The sequence below is a fragment of the Mastigoproctus giganteus genome, chromosome 9, assembly GCF_048544385.1.
Source record: "Mastigoproctus giganteus isolate SK-2022 chromosome 9, ASM4854438v1, whole genome shotgun sequence".
Lineage (NCBI taxonomy): Eukaryota > Metazoa > Arthropoda > Arachnida > Uropygi > Thelyphonidae > Mastigoproctus > Mastigoproctus giganteus.
Window position 1 is genome coordinate 103,679,417 of NC_143583.1, and position 23,276 is coordinate 103,702,692.

General features: G+C 37.4%; 1 protein-coding gene across 1 annotated transcript in view; it reads right to left on the minus strand.

Annotated features, from left to right (window-relative positions):
• LOC150080606 (A disintegrin and metalloproteinase with thrombospondin motifs 6-like) overlaps positions 1 to 23,276 on the minus strand; it is a 518,673-nt gene that overhangs the window by 290,670 nt on the left and 204,727 nt on the right. The window contains exon 6 of the mRNA XM_090381965.1: positions 15,817 to 15,947. Coding sequence (XP_090238091.1) covers positions 15,817 to 15,947 — 131 coding nt within the window. The remainder of the gene's footprint in view (positions 1 to 15,816; positions 15,948 to 23,276) is intronic.

The following is a 23,276-nucleotide window of genomic DNA, read 5'->3' on the forward strand; positions in this document are numbered from 1 at the left end:
TTGGTTTTCAATAGTGGCAAGATAAATTTCTGAAATTGGGGCCGAAATGCCCAAACCCATTGAAAGCCGTATACTTGTTCGTATATATAATGACAATAGACTCTACACTAAAAGATTGCAAATCCCTAAACATCAATGGTAGCCTAGAATTAACTAGGCTTTTAGTTAGGGCAAAACATTTTCAGTTTCGGAATTATATATATGAACAAGTATGTGGCCCTCCAATGGACTTCCAGAACAGCCACCATGAGAACATACTATCATTATAATAGTTTCAAATCAGACCAACCAGGAACTGAACTCAGTCAGCATGTACACTCTTTTAATCATTATCCATTAATAGATAACGCAATTACACTAATTAAACTTAAATCGAATTATAAGATATTCCATATGAAGCCTAGCTATAGAATAGTTCCACCAAAATAGATCATATGAAATTTAAACACTAAATTACCCGCGGATCTATCACCAATAAAGCAGCTCACATGAATCAAATTTCCACATGTTTAACGTAATGAATCCTGGGTATTACAATACTATAAATCAACACTTACAACTCATGTCATTCACCAACTGATGACAACGACATCAAAAGCTTCTCGTCCAGCTCTTGGTTTTTCAACATGCGAATATTCTTCATATAATTTTATAAATGACAACCAGGAAAAAGTAGTGCACTTCAGTGGTGCAGTCCTAGAGACATGTTTTAAAATTAATCTATTAATATAATTGGAAACTTACTTTTACTCTCTTTACTTTCCTTTATGTAAATTTAACCCTAACCTGTTTGCTGATTATTTAGGAGCATTAGCAACTAAGGCCATATTGTTCTGGGGATATGCGGTGGTTATTCTCTAACCTTTCTGCATCCTCCGTATTTGGTGGTCACAGGCTCGAACCCCGGTCTAATCAAGAAGCGTGTGCTACGCACTGCTGCTCCTGCCCACCTGGCTACGGAGGCACCTCAACCCTAACCAATACAGATCTAGAGGCGAGTACTAAGATAATAAGCTTTGCTAAGAATCTTAATTTTTAGAATTATATTACAAGCCAGTTCTTTGTACACTTGCAAAAGCTAGTCAAAAGTTCCTTATATTTTTTGATAATCTTTGATTTCTTAAAAAGTTTTGCCACAGTGCCTTGAAAGCATTCCATGTGGCTTTTCACCTCACACACATTGAGGACATCATAAAAACACTTTTTCAGTAATATCTTGATTTATGGACCAACAAATATTCTCTCTTTTATCTTTGCACCACTAAATCCATGAAATTTTATGAAGTTTTTCATTAAGTCTAATTTGATATGAAGGGGAAACAATAAAAACTTTTCCCATTAACCTGTGGCGACTGGCAAATGTTTTTATGTCCCAAAAATACACAGGACGATTCAGGAGGAATAGTAAATATTTTGGGAGGTTACAGTATCGATTATTCTGAATAAAAAAGTTCATATAAACATGTGTCCAATTCTTGATGGATACAGAGATACAGCAGTATGAAACTGGCACACACAAAGTCATTATGAGAGGTATTAAAGAAGGATATATGACTTATTATTAGTATTTATTGACTTTTTGAATGATACAAAACGCAAATAATTGACAAATTTTTGATAGTTCATAATAAATGTTTGAAAATCCCGCCGCCAACTTCAATGCACTTTGCAACTCTTGTGGTAATATGATGTGTTGTTCTTCTGAGGTAATCTTAGCATTCCTTTATGAGGGCAACAGTATCCAAAATGTGAGCAAGCAATTAGTCTCTTATATTCTTTGTATTCACTTTTTCTTTGTATACTACACTTTTCATCCATCCCCACAAACAAAAACTAACAGAGTGAGCTCTGGAGACTTTGCTGGACAATGAATGGGACCACTGCAGCAGATCCATCGATCAGGGAAAGTTCAATTTATATTGTATCACTAGAAAGGTATAATGTGAAGGAGCTCCATCATGCTGAAACTATATACCAATCCTTGAAGCCAAGGGAACATACTCCAATAGTAATGGAAGTTCGTTTTACAGAAATTTTAGGTAAATGGGCCTAGAACTCAGCATGGTCTGTAAGACGATTTTGTAACACAACAGGTCCAATCAACTGATTGTTGATGATACTGCACCACAGAGAAGCAATGTTGAAAATTTGTTTCTACAGTGGCATATGGATTTGTCTGATTACCTATGAGAGTTACAGGTGTTGTTGATACTGTAACAGGTGAAAGTAGCTTATCACTGAACAGTATTAATAAAATTAATCAGCGATTAGCAATTTACCCACCAACAAAATTCCAATCACTGGGCGTCGTCTCCTGGTTGAAGGTGTTGCACCCACTGTATGTGAAATGGATACAAGCCATGCACACGTAATGTTCAGCATACTCTTGTATGTGGAACACTGACATGCATAGAAATTTTTTGGGTGCTAATAGTAGTACTATGTTCTACCGACTGAAGAATGTGTTCTATTTCATCCACATTTTGTTTATTTGCATATTCAGAAGCAATACGAGTGCTAGGAACTGTACCAGTCTCATGCAGTTTGGTGTAAACACTAGTAAATGCTCGTGAATTTGATATTCTACAGTTTGATATTCAAGCAGCAATAGCACTTCCACCACAAAAACCATAGACAAACACCATATCGGCATGTGCGTGCGTGTGTGTGTGTGTGTGTGTGTGCGCCAGTTTCAAACAGTTGTATCTCTGTATCCATTGAGAATTGGACACATGCTTATATGAACTTTTTTACTCAGAATAATCAATACTATAACCTCCCAAAATATTTACTATTCCTCCTGAATCACCCTGTATGCACTTCTTGAGATGACCAATTCTTGAGAATACGATGGGAACTCACCTTGCTCTGCTGTCCGATTCACACAAGAAACAATAAAAATTTTGTAAAACCAAATTTCAATCCCTTTAAGAGTGCAACCACTTTCAGATCACAACAAAATTTTCAGTTTCAGTTACATCTTGTGTAATTAATTTTTTGAGGAGGAATTTCATATTTTCATAGGATTCTCCGCAGATCTCCTTTTATAAGATATCTGCAGACTTACTTAACAAGTATGGGTCAATGTTGAAAAAAAAAGTCACAAGTTAGGGTTAAATTTGAAAGTGTCTGCAATTCTGCCCAGACATGATAGGAGGGAGTATATGATGAGGGCCTTGTCAATAAATTCAGCCATGGAGATATTTTGCAAGGCTCGTGGGGTACAATTTTTCTCACCAAAGGTCTTTGCTTGTTAACACAAGGGACTGTTTCTAAATAGATGGAATACACTTAAATAGAAAGGCTGAAAGAATATTTGCTGATGCTATCGAGGCAGTGTTAGGTGGATCAGAGAAATTTTTAGCTTGGAGGGATTCACAGACTAATAGATTAACAGTAGCCTTAGGCAGAGGTGAAAATGATTCTTGCACTGCTTCTATTGGAATGAGCAGCAGCCTGGAAAGCAAGGTACTTGGGATTTCAAGGACTGCAAGCAGTCATCATGGAACAAGTAAATACATGGGCTGTGTTAGGGTAATTCAGAGTAAGAACAGGTGCATGCATACTTCCATTTACACCAGTGATAAGGGTATAATAAATAAATTTGATGAATTTGAGGTGCTGGTGAAGACATCAAAGGCTGATGTTGTTGGGATATCAGAGACATGGTGTCACACAGATATAAGGAATGCAGAATTGGAATTTGAGGAGTAAAATGTGTACAGAAAGGATAGATAGGATATATGGAGAGGAGGGAGTGATGCTGATAGTTAAGAAACACAAAATCTAAAGAAGTGCATCCAGTTGACATGGATGGACAGTGCAGTGTTGAGTCAGTTTGTTGTGACATAAGCACTGGAAAAGCAAAATTGAGAGTAGGAGTGTATAATAGGCCTAATGACTGATGAGTACAATGAACAACTGTACAGAGAAATAGAGTGGGCCAGTAAATCAGATTGTCTTATGATGAGAGATTTTAACTTCCCAGATATAGACTGGAACTTGTGGGTTGGTCACTCTCACACTAGCAAGACTTTTGGGGATTTATTGGATGATTGTTTTCTTTAGCAGCAGCAGCATGTTCAAGAGGCAACCAGAGGGAGTAGTAGTAGTAGTAGTGGCATGTGATGCAAGAAAGCAAGTGTATGAGCTTATGCAGCATCAGCCAAAAAAAAAAAAAAAAAAAAAATTACAAAACAATCTCCTCTAAATGTTTGTCCAGTTCCTCCTTAAATTTATTTAACCTATCAACTTCCACAACGAAAGATGGAAATTTATTCCAGCAATTAACCACCCGCTAGCTAAAGGCAAATTTCTGCACATCTATTCTACATTTGTCCTTCCTCAATTTCAATTTATGCCTCCTTAAGTTCGTAATCTGAACAAGTGGAAGAATCCCATCAGATCTCAGCATGCTCAACCCATTCAAGGCTTTATACACCTCAATCAGATCACCTCGCAGGTGCCTAGTCTCCAGCCATTGCAATTTGAAGAACATAAACCTCTCCTGGTAAGAGGATCAATTCATTCCCCTCACCAATCTTGTTGCACTTCTCTGTACATGCGCAAACAAATCTACATCCTTCCTAAAATGAGGACTCTAGACCTGCATGCAGTACTCAAAGCATGGCGTGACCATTGCCTTATACAGAGGGACAATCACCACCTTTTCCCTGCTAGCAAAATTCCTGTATATCATTTACACACCCCATGACCTGCTCTGGCAGCCTGTCTGATTTGCTCAGAAAACTTCATATCTGACTGCACAATTACTCCCAAGTCTTTTTCATTTTTTTTCACCTTAAGTGTAGTACCACACAGTTGGCACATTTCTCTGGAGTTACTTCTACCCATATGCAGTACTTTGCATTTTTCAATGTTAAACTTCAGTTGCCACTTCTCAACCAATCTGCCCAAATTTTCTAGATCCTGTTTCAGTAACACATTGTCATTAACAACCCTGTCAACCTTTGTATCATCTGCAAACTTCAATACTAAGCCTGATATACCTTCATCAATATCATTGATAAATATATAAAACAACAGTGGACCCAACACCGAACACTGTAGGACTCCACTAATAACATTAGTCCATGAAGAGCAGCACCCATTGATTACCACCCTCTGTCTTCTCCCACCCAACCATCCTTTTATTCATTGTAGCAACTTACCCTTAATACCATTCTGCTCCAATTTGTACAGCAATCTTCCATGTGCAACAGTGTCTAAAGCTTTCCCGAAATCCAAGTATATGATATCAAAATTATTTTTTGCATCCAGTTCCTTTGTAACCACATCGTAATAACCAATCAAATTTCTCACACAAGACTTTCCCTTAAAAAACCCATTCTATGTCTGAATTATTGCTGCACTCTTGTCTAGATGATCCTGCAATGCATCTTTGTGACTCTATTATTTTACCCAGAACAGAAGTTAAACTAACAGGTCTGCAATTAATTGTGTCGCCCTTTGATCCCTCTTTGTGAATTGGGGACACATTTGCATATCTCCAGTCCGTGGAGACCTCCCATGAGTCCAAGGATGCTCTCATAATTTTGGCTAAGGGTTTGCTTACTTCCTTTGCCACCTCCTTTAATATAACTGGATAGATCCCATCCTCCCTAGGTGCCTTTCTTATGTTTAATTTCAACAATTTCTCCTTCACTTTGTTTTCAGTTATTACAAAATCATTAAGCACCCTGTTACAATTTGATAACCTTTTGGCATTTTCAAACCTTAATAACTCCTCATGTGTGAATGTAGTAATGCTCTTGATCTAACTATCGGCAGCGATTCTTCATGCATTAAGAATCTGCAGAGCCACTAGGTAGCAGTGATCACAGTGTACTGATGTGGGATTTACTCAAAGATGTAACTACCATCAGGGTTAAAGCAAAGGGTTTTTGCTTTCATAAAGATGACTACAGTGGTCTCAGAGATTTTTTAAATTCAAACAGCAGGAACAACTGATGATGTTACCAACGGCAAGTTCTAAATGGAAAGCATTCAAGAATTAATCCTGGAAGCTACAAGGTTTTTCATACCTACTAAGAAATACTGCTCAAAGTTTAGGCCTAAATCGATGTCTGATGAAATAATGAGATTTGTGGCAGGGAAGAAAAATGCATTGGACGCATAATAATTATCAGAAGATATAGATGACTATGGTAGATATAAGATAGTCTGTAATCAAGTCATAGAGGACGTTGGGCAAATAAAGGCAGATTACGAGAAATCTTTGGCAAAGGATGCAAAGAAAAACAGTAAAGACTTCTTTACTTATGTAAGCTCTAGATGGGGGATGAACCAGATTGGTCAACTTGATATTGATGAGGATTCTGCTCAGACAGCTGACAAAGTGAATGAGTATTTTGCATCTACATTCACACATGAGGGGTTAATCAGGGAGAGGAATGCCAGAAGTTTATAAAACTCTGGCAGGGAGCTAAACGATTTTGTAATAAATGAGAGCAAAGTGGACGAGAAATTCCTGAAGTTAAGTGTAACGAAGGCACCAGGAGCAAATGGTATCTAGTAGTAGTAGTAGTGGCATGTGATGCAAGAAAACATGTGTATGAGCTTATGCAGCATCAGCCAAAAAAAAAAAAAAAAAAAACACACCATTCCCTCCAAATGCCTGACCAGTTCCTCCTTAAATTTATTCAACCTATCAACTTCCACAACGACAGATGGAAGTTTGTTCCAGCAATTAACCACCCGCTGGCTAAAGGCAAATTTCCGCACATCTACTCTACATCTCTTTTCTTAATTTGAATTTATGCCCCCTTAGGTTCGTAATCTGAACAAGTGGAAGGATCCCATCAGAATTCAGCGTGCTCAACCCTTTCAAGGCCTTATACACTTCAATCAGATCACTGCACAGATGCCTAGTCTCCAGCCACTGCAAATTTGCAGAACTTAAGCCTCTTGGTAAGAGGATCCCTTCATTCCCCTCACCAATCTTGTTGACCTTCTCTGTACACGCTCAAGTAAATCTACATCCTTCCTAAAATGAGGCCTCCAGACCTGTACGCAGTACTCAAGGCGTGGCCTGACCATTGCCTTATACAGAGAGATAATCACCTCCTTTTCCCTGCTAGCAAAATTCCTATATATCACTGACAAAACCCATGACCTACTCTGGCAGCCTGTCTGCATTGCTCAGAAAACTTCATATCTGCCTGCACAATTACTCCCAGGTCTTTTTCATTTTCTACCACCTTAAGTGTAGTACCACACAGTTGGTACGTTTTTCTGGGGTTACTTCTACCCATATGCAGTACTTTGCATTTGTCAAGGTTAAACTTCAGTTGCCACTTCTTAGCCCATCTGCCCAAATTATCTAGATCCTGTTGCAGTAGCACATTGCCATTACTGTCATTAACAACCCTGCCAACCTTTGTATCATCTGCAAACTTCAACATTAAGCCTGATATACCTTCATCAATATCATTGATAAATATACAAAACAACAGTGGACCTAACATCGAACCCTGTGGGACCCCACTAATAACATTAGTCCAAGAAGAGCAGCACCCATTGATTACCACCCTCTGTCTTCTCCCACTTAACCATCCTTTTATCCATTGTAGCAACTTACCGTTAATACCATTCTGCTGCAATTTGTACAATTGTCTTTCATGCGCAACAGTGTCAAAAGCTTTCCTGAAATCCAAATATATGATATCAAAATTATTTTTTGCATCCAGTTCCTTTGTAACCACATCATAATATCCTATCAAATTTGTCAGACAGTACTTTCCCTTAACAAACCCATGCTGTGTCTGAATTATTGCTGCAGTCTTGTCTAGATGATCCTGCAATGCATCTTTAAACAGTGACTCCATTATTTTACCCGGAACAGAAGTTAAACTACCTGGTCTGTAATTACTCGTGTCACCCTTCAATCCCCCTTTGTGAATTGGGGATACATTTGCACATCTCCAGTCCGTGGGAACCTCCCCTGAGTCCAAGGATGCTCTCATAATTATGGCTAAGGGTTTGCTTAGTTGCTTTGCCACCTCCTTTAATATAACTGGATAGATCCCATCCACCCCAGGTGCTTTTCTTATGTTTAACTTCAACAATTTCTCCTCCACTTTGCTTTCAGTTATTACAAAATCATTAAGTACCTTCTACAATTTGATAACCTTCTGCCATTTACAAACCTTAATAATTCCTCATGTGTGAATGTAGATGCAACATACTCATTCAGTTTGTTTGCTATCTGAGCAGGATCATCAACAGTCGAACCATCGATGTCAAGTGGACCAATCAGATTCCTCCCCTTCCTTTTAGACTTTATATAAGTAAAGAAATCCTTGCTGTTTTTCTTAGCATCTTTTGCCAAGGATTTCTTGTAATCTGCCTTCGCCTGCCTAACCTCCTTTGTGACCTGATTACAGACTAGCTTATATCTGCCATAGGCTTCTGAGCCGCGTGATAATTTATATGCATCCCATGCATTTTTCTTCCCTGTTACGAGTCTCATTAGTTCATTAGATAACCATTTAGGCCTAAACCTTGAACAATATTTCTTAATAGGTATGAAACTTTTAGCAAATCAAAGGTATTACAATTAATTCCTTGAATGCTTCCCACTTAAAATTTACTGTTGGTAACATCGTCAGTTTATCCCACTCTACAGAATTTAAAAACTTTCTGAGACCACTGTACTCACCTTTACGAAAGCAAAAACCCTTTCCTTTACCCCTAATGGTAATTATGTCTTTAAGTAAATCCCACATCAGTACACTGTGATCACTGCCACCTAGTGGTTCCTTTATCTGCAAATTCTTAATACATGAATGATCACTGCTGATAACCAGATCAAGAGTATTACTCTCTCTGGTTGCCTCTCGAACATGCTGCTGCAGAAAACAATCATCCAATAAATCCACAAAAGTCAGACTATTGTGTGAGTGACCAACCCACAAGTTCCAGTCAATATTTGGGAAGTTAAAATCCCCCATTATAAGACATTCTAATTTACTGGCCCACTCTATTTCTCTGTATAATTGTTCATTGTACTCATTCGAGTCATTAGGCCTATAACACACTCCTACTCTTATTTTTGCTTTCGCAGTGTTTATGTCACACCAAACTGACTCAACAGTGCACTGTTCATCTATATCAACTGGGTGCACTTCTTTTGATTTTATGTTTTTCTTAATTAACAGCATAACACCTCCTCCCTTTCTATCCTGTCTATCCTTTCTGTACAAATTGTACTCCCCAAATTCCAGTTCTGCATTCCTTATATCTGTGTGATACCACGTTTCTGCTATCCCAACAATATCCGCCTTTGATGTCTTGACCAACACTTCAAATTCTTGAAGGAGAAATTCCTGAAGTTAAGTGTAAGGAAGGCACCAGGGTATCTATCCAGTTATATTAAAGGTGGCTGCAAAGGAGCTAAGCAGCCCCTTATCCATGATTATGAGAGCATCCTTGGACTCAAGGGAGGTCCCTATGGACTGGAGATGTGCGAATGTATCCCCAATTCACAAAAGAGGATCGAAAGGTAACACAAATAATTACAGATCTATTAATTTAACTTCTGTTCCAGGGAAAATAGTGGAGACACTAGTTAAACCACAGTGCAGGATCATCTAGATAAAACTGCAGTTATAATTCAGGCAGAGCATGGGTCTGTTAAGAGGAAGTCTTGTCTGACCAATTTTATTGGATACTATGATGTGGTTACAAAGGAATTGGATGAAAAAATAATTTTGATATCATATACTTGGATGTTTGAAAAGCTTTTGATACTGTTGCACATGGAAGACTACTTATACAAGTTGGAGCAGTATGGCATTAAGGACAAGTTGCTACAGCGGATAAAATGATAGTTGAGTGGTAGAAGACAAAGAGTGGAAATTAATGGACACTGCTCTTCACAGACTAATGTTATTAGTGAAGTTCTCTATCTCTCCATGTTGGACCAATTTTTGTTTTCTTTATTTATCAATGATATTGATGAAAGTATATCAGTCTCATGGGGTCTTGTCGATGATATATAGGAATTTTGCTAGCAGGTATAAGGAGGTGATTATTATTATTACTAGACATACAGTATAAGGAAGCCTGAGCCTTATGCTGCACCAGCCAAAAAAAATTTCCGAGTTACCCTGAGAGAGAGAGAGACAGAAGTAGAAGAGAATCACCAAAGAATGAAGATATTTAGCTCAGGACCCTAGGTGTGCCAAGCCCATACTCCCCAGATGTGAGCCCCTAGGATCCTCTTGTATAAGGCAGTGTTCAGGCCATATACTGCATACAGGTCTGGAGGCCTAATTTTAGGAAAGATATTGAGCTACTAGAACAAGAATAGGGAGTGGAACAAAGGGTTGCTGTTACCAAGATAGGCATAATTTCTGCAAATTGCAGCATCTGGAGATTAGGCACCTGTGAGGTGTTCTAATTGAGTGTACAAGGTCTTGAATGGTTTGAGCAAGCTCATATGCTGATGGGATTCTTCCTCTTCTCTTGTTCAGATTCCACACCTGAGGGGGCATAAATTCTAATTGAGGAAAGTCAGTTGTAGAATAGATGTGTGGAAATTTGTCTTTAGCCAGCAGTATTGCTGGAACAAACTCCCATCTGTTGTTGTGGAAGTTGACAGCTTAAATAAATTGAAGCCTGAACTAGACAAAGTTTTGGAGTGAATGAATGGGTGAAACGGGAAGTTTTTTTTTTTTTTTTTTGGCTGATGCTATATAAGCTTGCTTTCTTGAATCATATGCCTCTACTAATGCTAATGCTTCCTTCAACAGGATGGCATTTCTAAGCTACATGACTATTTCCATTATGCAACAGCACATCCTTTAAACTACATTTTGAAGGGTCTATAAAAAAAAGCTTTTGCTGAGGATGATGCTTGTAAATATACGGCATCCATTAAGCCAGGAGTGAACTTCTGTTACAATAGAGCGGAGGAAATGTTTTGAAGGAGCCTATTTTTTTTTTTTTTCTTCTTTTTATTATTAACTAGAAGTATCCATTGCTGACCACAAGAGTTAAAGATCAGAAATCTCTCATGACTGACAAAACTGCACACAACTAATATTTCATCTTCACAGGTTGCCATCCTATCTGGAGTTGGCAATCAGCACCTGTTGTAAACATCATGAAATTACTGTTCCAAAGTTTTGCCTGTCCATTCCTTCAAATCATCCAGCCATGATATCCTTCTTCCTCTTACCATTAATTCTTCCAGTCAGAATTATTTGTGGCACTGCATATTCTTCTCGATGTCTCAAAATATGACCAAAAAAAAAAGGAAAAAAAGTTTTTAATTTGATGCATTATGACAACTGATATTTAAGAAACTATAAAACGGGAGTTGCATTCCAGGCAAGTTGAAAAATACAGAAATGTAATTTTTTTAACAATGAAAATAAGAAAAATTAGTAATGTAAATTTTGTCTAATTTGCCAATAATCCAAAAGAACAGACCACAGGAATCATCACACAGTGAAAGACGATGGGTAATTTGATGATGGAGGAGTTAGATGCGGAGGATACAGACATAATGAAACTTGATGTAGTAGAGGCAGAAATTGGCTTCAAGAACTAGGTGACTGAAAGCTATCTATCTTCCTTTTTAATATCTTTATGGAATTATTCATTAGGGTAATACAGCAGCTTCAGAGTTTTCAGCATGCAAATGTTTATAACCTGTAAACATAACTTGTACAGACATAATACACAAAAAACCATTGATGCATTATGAAAAAACAACATTGGCGTGCTAAAAATCCCCAAAACAAGAACAACTATAATAAATATTTATACATATTTAGAATAACATATTCAATGTTGCTCAAGACCCACAAGCAAGGGAAGTGGTCTCACTCAGAAATTTCCTAGTGTCACAGTGGCCCAATCCATAACTGCTAAAGCATCAATATCACTACAGAAAGTGAAATCTCTCGTCATAAAATCTCTTGTAATGCTGCAGAAAGTGAAATCTTTGTTCTTGGAATAAAAGTAAAGGCTTTAAGACTCCTCTTTCCTTCACATGGTCAACACTAAACACTTCCCCATTGCTTTGGTGGCTGCAGAAAAGTTTTCTGTGACTATCACAAGAGCACCTTCAATTAACTTAAAATCAATACAAAAAAATCACTTCAGAGAACAAATGCAAAGTTCAGATAATAATCTTTCAGCATGCAATGCAGGTGTCAATTGATCCAGCAAACTATGTTAACACAGTTTGTTGGATACATGTATCTACACATATATAAAATCAATGCATTTAACTTGACCCTAGTTTGGCACATTATGGCCTTGTTGCCTTTATGCCCTAAAGCCCATAAACAAACAAACAAACAAATATACACATATCTACATATCTGAACAGTGTTATCGGCTGATAGTGCTCTTAAACATCAGAAATTCTCCATAGCTGTGTTCAAATACCTCTAATACAGCCTTTTTTCAAACTATTCTCTGTGGAGCCCTTGGGCTCTGTCAATAGTTACTGGGGCTCTGCGAGGAAATTTTAGTTAATATTTTTTTCTAAAAAATTGAATCAGAATATGCTGTGCATAAAAGTAAAATTGGCCTTTTCTGAGTGACCTTGGACTGTCAATGTACATGTTACATATGTAAAGATCTGCTGCTTCTATTTTTAGTTTCTATTTTTAGTGTATTTTTTTATTAAGGCTCCAGAATGTTTTTTCTTTCTGATGTGGGGCTCCACACATCTAAAAAGTTTGAGAACACCTGCAGTACATACATACATACCTGTTTTACTTACTAAAATGTTAAACAGATATACAGTACATAATTAGAAAGGTAAGAGTAACAAATACAACCGGTGGTGAGCTATAGTGGGCTCGCAAGAGCCCATTTCTTGAAAATTTGCAAGCCCATTGTTGGGACGATCGTTTATTTTACAAATGAAATCCTGGATGCAATTATTGAGTATCCAGTGCCGAAACTATGGTGGGGCGAGTGGGGTTATTGAGTATCCAGTGCCGACACTATGGTGGGGCGAGCAGGGCCCCATTCCCAGTATTTTAATGGGCAATCAATCAGTTATGTATTTTAAAATTGCTTCATTTTTGATTTAATTTTTAAAATTCCTCTTGGTAATTACATTTAAAATATAGAAGTTTTCGTTGAACGAAGAAAATTTTCATGTAATGAATGGATTAGGAGAGACAACTTTGTATGCATTGTTCTCACCTCTGGCCTTCAGCCAATTTAGGTAATTAGAAAGTGCAAATTAAGGGTGAAAGGTATTACCATTTCACAATGTTAGTGGTGTCTGTCCTTAAAACCTATGCAGTCCCATAGCGAGAAGTCATGCTAGCCAATATGCTTTCATAGACAGTCAGAGGATTAAGAAGATTCCTGACATGGATAATAGCCTCTGGTCAAGGTGTCTTGTGGTCCCCTTTACTCTGACAAATGGGTATATGTTTTTTTGGAGAAGTGAGTGATCCACGCCTCCCAGTAAATTTCTCCTGTCTATGTTTACATGGACAGGAGAAATATATATATTCACAGATATATTCACAGTAGGTGAATATATCTGTGTGATTCTGACATTTTGCACAATATTCGAAGAACTAGTGACAGTTGCAACGTAGGAGGGGGCTTAAGGCAACTAAGATATTATATAAACTTTACGAAGATGAAATCTTGGCAGATTTTGAAATTTCATCAAAGCGTTCACTGTGTAGAAAATGTTATAAAATAAAAATTAATGATTTTAGAGATTTTGTTGAAGACAATTTATCTTTAAAATTGAGTGAAATTCCCTTTTCAATTAAGAAAGCCAGAAATATCTTTGAAACCATTGCGATTAGTAGTGCTGAAGCTGAGCAAGCTTTCAGCATAATGAATAATATTGTGTGAATAAATGAATGAATAATATTGTGACAATTAAACACGTTGCAGATTATGATTCCCATACATCTAAATGGAAAACCATTGCTTCTTTTGATCCGGATCATTATGTCAAATCATTCCTCCGTAATAATAGCTCAGCTATCGAGCAAAGAAGAAGATCGAAAACAAATATTAACAAATATAAGCAGTTTGTTTTTTATATAATATTTGTTTTTATATTCTAGAATGTTTTGTGATAATTAGTTATTTGTGATATGGGAAATATTTTCATGTTATTTTTTTATTCGCAATATTAAAATTTTATTGTGAAAAAAATGTATGTATCCATTATATTTCCCTAGTTGTAAAAAAAAAGTTGCGCGTCTGCCGAGTACGTAGATGGTTTTATGTTTCACATAAAACTGTGAAAACTGTAAAACATAATGGTTTTATGTTTCACATAAAACCATCTACCATACATAAAACCATGTTTCGCATTTCTTTTAGATATTTTGATTTGTATATATTGATTACGAAATAAAGGAGATTTTGTATTGTAAATATTTTATTGATCATTCACAAATTTCCATAATTTCTGGAAGATAATATACAATGGATTTATGATAACTAAAGTAAGAGACGTATACTTTGCAGTAGCAAGTATGTCAGGGCACCTAATAATGGAATATTAGCTGAACAGCTGCGTATGCGAAAATGCGAGACAAAAATAAGAAATTGTTGACAATTCTTTGTATTGTTGCAGTCATATGACAAATACTTGCAATCATACTTACTGCAGTAGTATGATTGCAAGTATTTGCAATCATACTACTGCAGTAAGTAGTAGTATGCAATCATACTATTGCAAGTATTTGCAACTGAAGGAAGTAATGATTGTGATGTCATACTATTCAAACTTCCAAAAGGTTAGAACTCGAAATATCGTACTGGTCATGAAAAATGTGTCGCATGATCTACTAGTGAGTGGATCATGCGACACACAGACTAGAGGTCTGAGTATGGGAAGCACCTCTGGCAGATTCCTCGGATGACGTCACTTCCGTGACTGATCAGATTTACTCGGTAGGTCCCCCCCCCAACAAAAGATGTTTCACATCAAAAAGTCGGCAAAAGTGCGAGCACATTGTTAAAATATTCACAGCTCACCACTGAATACAACCATAATAAACAGCTGGGAAAAACTTTCCATGAGCCATCAAGCAATTTTGTTCTGCAAGTTTTATTCCTATGCAATGCAAATGATATGTCCCAGATATGGTCCTCTCCCACACTTTAGAGAATAGTAAACATTTAACTAATATAAAGAATAATAAATAAATAATCAATAGTCTATTTGCCAAAAATAAATGTATAGGTACAAAGTTACTGATGGAGTTTTCAAAGGCATTAAAGTTAAATGTTGTTGTCAGTGCTATTCAAAAAAAAGTTTTGGATTGATTTGAAATGGTCTGTTTTTGGGGTGGAAAAAACATTAAAAAATGCCCAGATTTTGGGTTAGTCATTCCAATTTTTTGGGCAGCTGCATTTCAGATTTTCAGTCTGTATTAAAACCTCAAACTAGTAAAGACTGCAAGCAGAAAAATATTTATTTCCAAGAACATTAAGTAATAAAAAAATTAAACTATTCCTGCTTTACGAAGTTTCTGTATTAAAAATTTAATTACAAAACAAGATTTGATTCAATAAGTACATATTTTAGTAAATGCAAAACACAACATTTAGCACTAACTTCATGTTAATAGAGAATATCATTGATATAAAGCTAATGCTACAATTTGATTTAATCTGTGGTTTTTCTCTACACAGAATCTCTTGTTCTATTACCCATTCTATAAAAAATTAGAGCAAGAAAACTGATTTCCACCTTTTAAAAACCTAATTAAGAATAGTTTTGCAGCACTATCTCAACAATTTAAAATTAAAATAAAAATGACTGCTTACCACAATCCATACCTAGTGAGTAAGATGGCAACATCGTGATGGTTTGGATGGGTTTCATCTTTAGGATTTACAAATTTCTGCCACTTGCAAAAACTTTTCAGTGTATTATCTGCATGATGACTAATACTTAAATCTTCTTCTCTCTGAAAATTTTTACAGTTGTTCACTAAAATTTACATGGAAGCACAATTTAACAATATAAAAATAAATAAAACATAATAACATTTGAATTTTAAATTAAATAATTCTTTAGCATTATACTCAGAGTCATTAGGCCTATTAGCATTAGCATCAGTAGAGGCGTACGATGCAAGAAAGCAAACTTATGCAGCACAACTTCCACAACAAAAGATGGAAGTTTGCTCCACCAATCAACCACCTGCTGGCTAAATGCAAATTTCCGCACATCTATTCTACAACTGTCTTTCCTCAATTTGAATCTATGCCCCCCTCAGGTTCTTAATCTGAGCAAGAGGAAGAATTCCATCAGCATTCAGCTTGCTCAACCCATTCAAAGCCTTACACACCTCAACCAGATCACCTTGCAGGTGACTACTCTCCAGGTGCTGCAATTTGCAGAATTTAAGCCTTTCTTGGTAAGAGCACTGCTTTGTTCTCCTCACCAATCTTGTTGCCTTTCTTTGTACTCATTCTAGCAACTCTACATCCTTCCTAAAATGGGGCCTCCAGACCTGTACACAGTACTCTAGGACTCTATAACACACTTCTACTCTCAATTTTGCTTTGCCAGTGCTAATATCACACCAAACTGACCTGACACTGCTCTGTTCACTCATGTCGACTGGCTGTACTTCCTTGGATTTTATGTATTTCTTAACTAATAGCATAACCCTCCTCCTTTCCTATCTTGTCTATCCTTCCTGTACATTTTGTACTCCCCAAATTCCATTTCTGCATTCCTTATATCTGTGTGACACCACGTCTCTGATATCCCAACAATATCTGCCTTTGATGTTTTGAGCAATACCTCAAATTTATTTACTAGCATTGGTACAGGCATTTTAATTTATTTGTAAATAAATTTACTAGCAAATTTATTTACAAACTCCTAGCATTGGTGTACAGGCAAGTATACATGCACCTGTTCCTATTCTTAGTTACCCTAACACAACCCATGTATTTACTTGTTCCGCAATGACTCCCAGCAGTCTTTGAAATCCCCCCACACCTTGTGTTCCAAGCTGCTGCTCATTCAAATAGAAGGAGTGCAAGAATCACTTTCACCTGTGCCAGCAGCTACTGTTAATCTATTAGTCCATGTATCCCCTCCAAGCTAGATGTTTTCCAGCCCACCTAACACTGCCTCAATAGCATCAGCAAATATTCTTGCACCCTTTCTATTTAAGTGTATCCAATCCCTGTAGAAGCAATCTCTCCTGTTAACAAGCACTGACTAGGCTGAGAAAAATTCTACCCCTTGAGCCTTGCACAATCTCTCCAGGGCCGAATTGATCATTAAGGCTCTCATCATATACTCCTTCCTATCGTGTCTGGGCAAAATTGCAGACACTTTCAAATTCAACCATAACTCGTGGCTTCTTTTCATCATTGATGTGTACTTGTTAAGTAATTCCGCCGGTTTTCTACTCTTAATATCATTAGTGCTACTGTGTACAACAATATCACTTTTTGTGCCCTTAAAAGATGATATCTGCTCTACAACATCATCAACCTTTGCCCCCTGGCAGATTACCCTGGTCCTGATCCACCTATTCTTTTATAATCATCTGCAATTACAGGCATTTTCATTTAATTTGCAGCTTTTGTCAATAGGCATTTCTGCCTGGTTAACAACCAACATATCAGGAACAGAAGCTCTAATAGTGTATAGTCTCTCTCTCTCTCTCTCTCCAAAAGTTTGCATACCTGCAATAAGGAAGTACAAGGAAAGTGGCCATAACTCACATGTGAACTGTCAGTGACAATTTCTCTAACGGTCATGACATCCTGTGACAGGTTATGCATACCTTTTCCAGTTTAAACCATAATTCCATTAAAGATTTAAATAATAAAAATAGAGAAATAACTTCCGGTGAATTACTTTTAAAAATGACCCTCTTAAAACGAAAACTTCTCTGCATCGTTCCAACAGACCTACATCTTTCTTAAAATGAGGCTTCCAAACCTGTATAAAGTATTCATGACACAGCCTAAGCACTTCCTTATAAAACAGTATAAATCACCTCTTTTTGCCTACTAGCAAAATTCAGATATATATTGTTTCTACAGGGATGGGGATACACTTAAATTTAAAGGGTGGGCTGTGTTAGGGTAACAAAGAGTAAGAGGTGCTAAGTAAGTAAGAGGTTAACCAAGAGGTGCATGTACACCAATGCTAGGAGTATAGTAAATAAATTTCATGAATTTCAGGTACTGGTCAAGAAATCAAAGCAGATATTGCTGGGATATCAGAGACGTGGTGTCACATAGTTATGTTGTTGTTGTTATTTTGGTTTTCAGGAGCATTAGCAACTAAGGCCATATTGCTCCAGGACATGTGGTGGTCATTCCCTGACCTTTCCGCATCCTCCGTATTTGGTGGTGACAGGCTCGAACCCCGGTCTAATCAAGAAGCGTGTGCTACGCACTGCTGCTCCTTCCCACCTGGCTACGGAGGCGCCGTGTCACATAGAAATAATAAATGCAGAATTGGAATTTAGGGAGTACAATGTGCACAAAAAGGATATAAGGAGAGGAGGGAGTGATGCGGATAGTTAAGAAACAGATAAAATCTAAAGAAGTGCATCCAGTTGACATGGGTGGACACTGCAGTATTGAGTCAGTTTGTTGTGACATAAGCAATGGGAAAGCAAAATTTAGAGTAGGAGTGTGTAATAGGCCTAATGACCGATGAGTACAACAAGCAACTGTACAGAGAAATAGAGTGGGCCAGTAAATCAGATTGTCTTATGATGGGAGATTTTAACTTCATCATCATCATTAGCCATAGGCTGCAAGGAAGCCTGAGGCTTTGGATGCACCAGCCAAAAAGAAAAAAAATAATAATTCAGAGTTACCCTGAGAGAGAGAGAGGGAGAGAGAGAGAGAACACAAGAGTCAGAAGTAGAAGGGAATCACCAAGGAAAAGAAGAATGATGATATCAAGCTCAGGACCCTGGGTGTGCCAAGCCCATACTCGCCAGATGTGAGCCCCTGGGGTTAACTTCCCAGATATAGACTGGAACTTGTGGGTTGGTCACTTGCACACTAGCAAGACTTTTGTGGATTTACTGGCTGAGTGTTTTCTACAGCAGCTTGTTCGAGAGGCAACCAGAGGGAGTAATACCCTTGATCTGATTATCAGCAGTGATTATTCATGCATTAAGAATATGCAGATAAAAGAACAACGAAGTGGCAGTGATCACAGTGTACTGACGTGGTATTTACTCAAAGATGTAACTACCATCAGGAGCAAAAGGAAGGATTTTTGCTTTCATAAAGGTGACTACAGTGATCTCAAACAGTTTTTTAAATTCTATACAGTGGGACCAACTGATGATGTTACCAACAGCAAATTCTAAATGGGAAGCATTCAAGGAATTAACCTTGGAAGCTACTAGGCTTTTCAGTCAACTAAGAAATAATCTTTGAGGTTTAGGTCTAAATGGATGTAAGATAAATTCAGAGCAGAGAAGAAAAAATGCATGGGATGCATATAAATTATCAGGAGACACAGATGCCTATGATAGATATAAGATAGTCTGTAATCAAGTCACAGAGGAGGTTAGGCAAGGAAAGGCAGATTGCGACAAAACTTTGGCAAAGAGTGAAAAGAAAAACAGTAAAAACGACTTTACTTATGTAAACTCTAGAAGAAAGCGATTGGATCAGATTGGTCAACTTAATATTGATAGTTCGATTGTCGATGATTCTGCTCACGTAACTGACAAAGTGAATGAGTATTTTGCATCTACATTCACACATGAGGAATATCTATAGGTTGTTGTTATTTGGTTTTTAGGAGCATTAGCAACTAAGGCCATATTGCTCTGGGATATGCAGTGGTCATTCCTTGACCTTTCCGCATACTCCGTATTTGGTGGTTATGGGCTCGAACCCCGGTCTAATCAAGAAGCATGTGCTACGCACTGCTGCTCCTTCCCACCTGGCTACGGAGGCGCCCGAATATCTATAGGGAAGTGGAGGACAAAAGCTCATCAAACTCTAACAGGGATTAAACGTTAGAAAACAGGCCTTGTGCATCAGGTTGCATTATATCATCAAAGGTCGGTCATTGCAAGAAACTTGGATGAGGGATTAAACAATTCTGTAATAACTGAGAGCAAAGTGGAGGAGAAATTGAAGTTAAACATAAGAAAGGCACCTGTGGTGCCTTTCTTATGGCACCTGTGGTGGATGAGATCTATAAAGTTATAATTAAGGAGGCAGCAAAGGAAGTAAGCAGTAAGAAAGGAAGTAAGCATAATAAAGGAGGCAGCAAAGGAAATAAGCAGACCCTTAGCCATGATTTTGAGAGCATTCTTGGACTCAGGGGACGTTCCCACAGACTGGAGATGTGGAAATGTATCCCCATTTCAAAAAAGAGGATCGAAAGGTGACAAGTAATTACAGACCTATTAGTTTAACTTCTGTTTCAGGAAAATAATGGAGACACTAGTTAAACAGCAGTGCAGGATCATCTAGATGAGACTGCAGTTATAGTTCAGACACTGCATGGGTTTATTAAGAGGAAATCTTGTTTGACCAATTTGATTGGATACTATGTTGTGTTCGTGAAGGAATTGAATGCAAAAAATAATTTTGATATCACATACATGAATTTTAGGAAAGCTTTTGATACTATTGCACATGGAAAACTACTATACAAGTTGGAGCAGTATGGCATTAAAGGCAAGTTGTTGCTATTGATAAAGGGATGGGATGGTTCAATTGGAGAAGACAGAGTGGTAATCAATGGACACTGCTCTTTTTGGACTAATGTTATTAGTGGTATCCCCCATGGTTCGGTATTGAGCCCATTGTTGTTTTCTGTATCTATATTATCTATATATGATATTGAAGATATGCTTAACGTATATATCATGCTTAACGTCCAACTTTACAGACGATAGAAACATTGGTAGGGTTGTTAATGACAGTAAGGATGGTATGCTACTTCAACAGAATCTGGAAAAGCTGAGCAGATGGGCTGAGAGGCAGCAACTGAAGTTTAACATTGAAAAATGCAAAGTGCTGCATATGGGTAGCAGTAAATCCAGAGTAACATACTAACTGTGCAGTACTACACTCAAGGTAGTGGAGAATGAAAAGGACCTTGGGGTAATGGTGCAGTCAGGTATGAAGTTTTCTGAACAGTGCAGACAGGCTTCCAGAGCTTTATTTGTTTGTTTGTTATTTGGTTTTTAGGAGCATTAGCAACTAAGGCCATATTGCTCCGGGATATGCGGTGGTCATTCCCTGACCTTTCCGCATCCTCTGTATTTGGTGGTGACGGGGGCTTCCAGAGCAGCTCATGGGATCTTGTCAATGATATATAAGAATTTTTCTGGCAGAGATGAGGGGGTGATTATCCTTTTGTATAAGGCAATGGTCAGGCCACATCTTGAATACAGCATACAGGTGTTGAGACCTCATTTTTGGGAAAGATTTAGAGCTGCTGGAATGAATGAAGAAAAGGGCAACTAGATTAGTGAGTAGGACAAATGGTTGCTGTTACCAAGAAAGGCTTAAGTTCTTCAAATTGCAGAGTCTGGAGACTAGGCATGTGTGAGGTGATCTGGTTGAGATATATATAAGGCCTTGAATGGTTTGAGCAAGTTCAATGCTGAAGGGATTCTCCGTATGCCTCTAGTAATGCTGATATCATCGACAGGGCCCCATGAACTGCACTGTTCAGAGAGCTTCATGTCAGACTGTACAATTACCCCTTGGTCTTTTTCATTCTCCACCCATGTGTTTGGTACAACCAAATGGTAAGTTATTCTGGGATTATTACTACCCAAATGTACCTCACACTTAACAATGCTAAACCTCAACTGCCTTCTTTGGGCTCATTTTCTAATTTTTCCAGGTCTTGTTGGAGTTGCATGTCCTTACTACTATTCATTAACCACCCTGCCAACGTTTGTGTCACAAGCAAACAGATATTGAACTTGATAACCCCAGGGGGCTTACATCTGGTGAGTATGGGCTTGGCACACCCAGGGTCCTGAGCTGGATATCATAATTCTTCTCTTTCTTGGTGATTCCCTTCTACCTCTCTCTCTCTCTCAGGGTAACTCAGAAATGTTTTTTGGCTGGTGCAGCATAAGCAGGCTTCCTTGCACTATATGGCTGGTAATATTAATAATAATAATATTAATACTAGCCATATAGTTCAAGGAAGTTGAAGGCTTTGCTGCACCAACCAAATATAATAATATAAAATAATAATAAATAAAATAATAACACTATAATAATAAAACAATAAAAATAATAATATATAAATAAATCACGAATAAGAATTAATATAGAGAAAGATATAAAAATAAAAGAAAATATTTAAATAAAGTAAATAAAAAAATAGACTAATTATGTGCTCCATCCTCACATAAACAACTATCAGTTGAAGTTCTGCAAGCTGTCAGCACCACCCATGAAAGTTCCAGTAATCTACAACTCACTGGCTAAAATAAAACTTCCTGCAATCCAGTCCTAAATCTCACCCCCATAATTTGAATTTATGGCTGCTAGTTCTAGGATCCTTTATAATAGTAAAAATTTTGCCTTTGTTTATTTTACTATACCCTCCCCCTCAGAACTTGATAGACTTTACTGAGATTTTCTCTCTAAGGTGCCTACCTGGCTGCCAAGCTCTGTAACCCAGATAATTAGTCTTTCCTCATACAGTCAATCTTGTTGTAGTTCTCACTATGCAGGTATCTGTTTTTAGACCTTTTCAAGAAGCTCAATGTCTTATTTTATGTGAGATCTATACTTGGATACAGTACGGGCTTATAATTTCCTCATCCAGTGGAATTAAGACTTCCCTATTGTTCTACAGGATACTTGTTCAATAAATCGTTAATAGAACAACGTTAGCATTCCTGGCTGCCTGTCTACACTGCTCAGAGAACTTCATGTCCACCATAATCATAACTCCCAGATCCAATTCTTCCTGTTTTTAATTCAATCCTCATCAAGTGTATAAGTTACTTTACAGTTGCTATTTCCAAAGTGCAAGACCCTGCATTCTGCTGCATTAAAACATAGCTGCCACTTCTCTGTTCAAGTCAATATGCTTTAATCAATATTGTTAACAGATATTAAAAAAAATTAAGGGCCTAAACCATGAAACAGCAATGGCATTAATAACCAATCTGTTTCCTGCCACCCAATCATACCTTTATCCATAGTAGTAACTTTCCACCAATGCCACACTGCTGCAATTTGTATATCAGTCGTTCATGTAGTACAGTATCAAAAGCTTTACTGAAATCAAAGTATTTCAT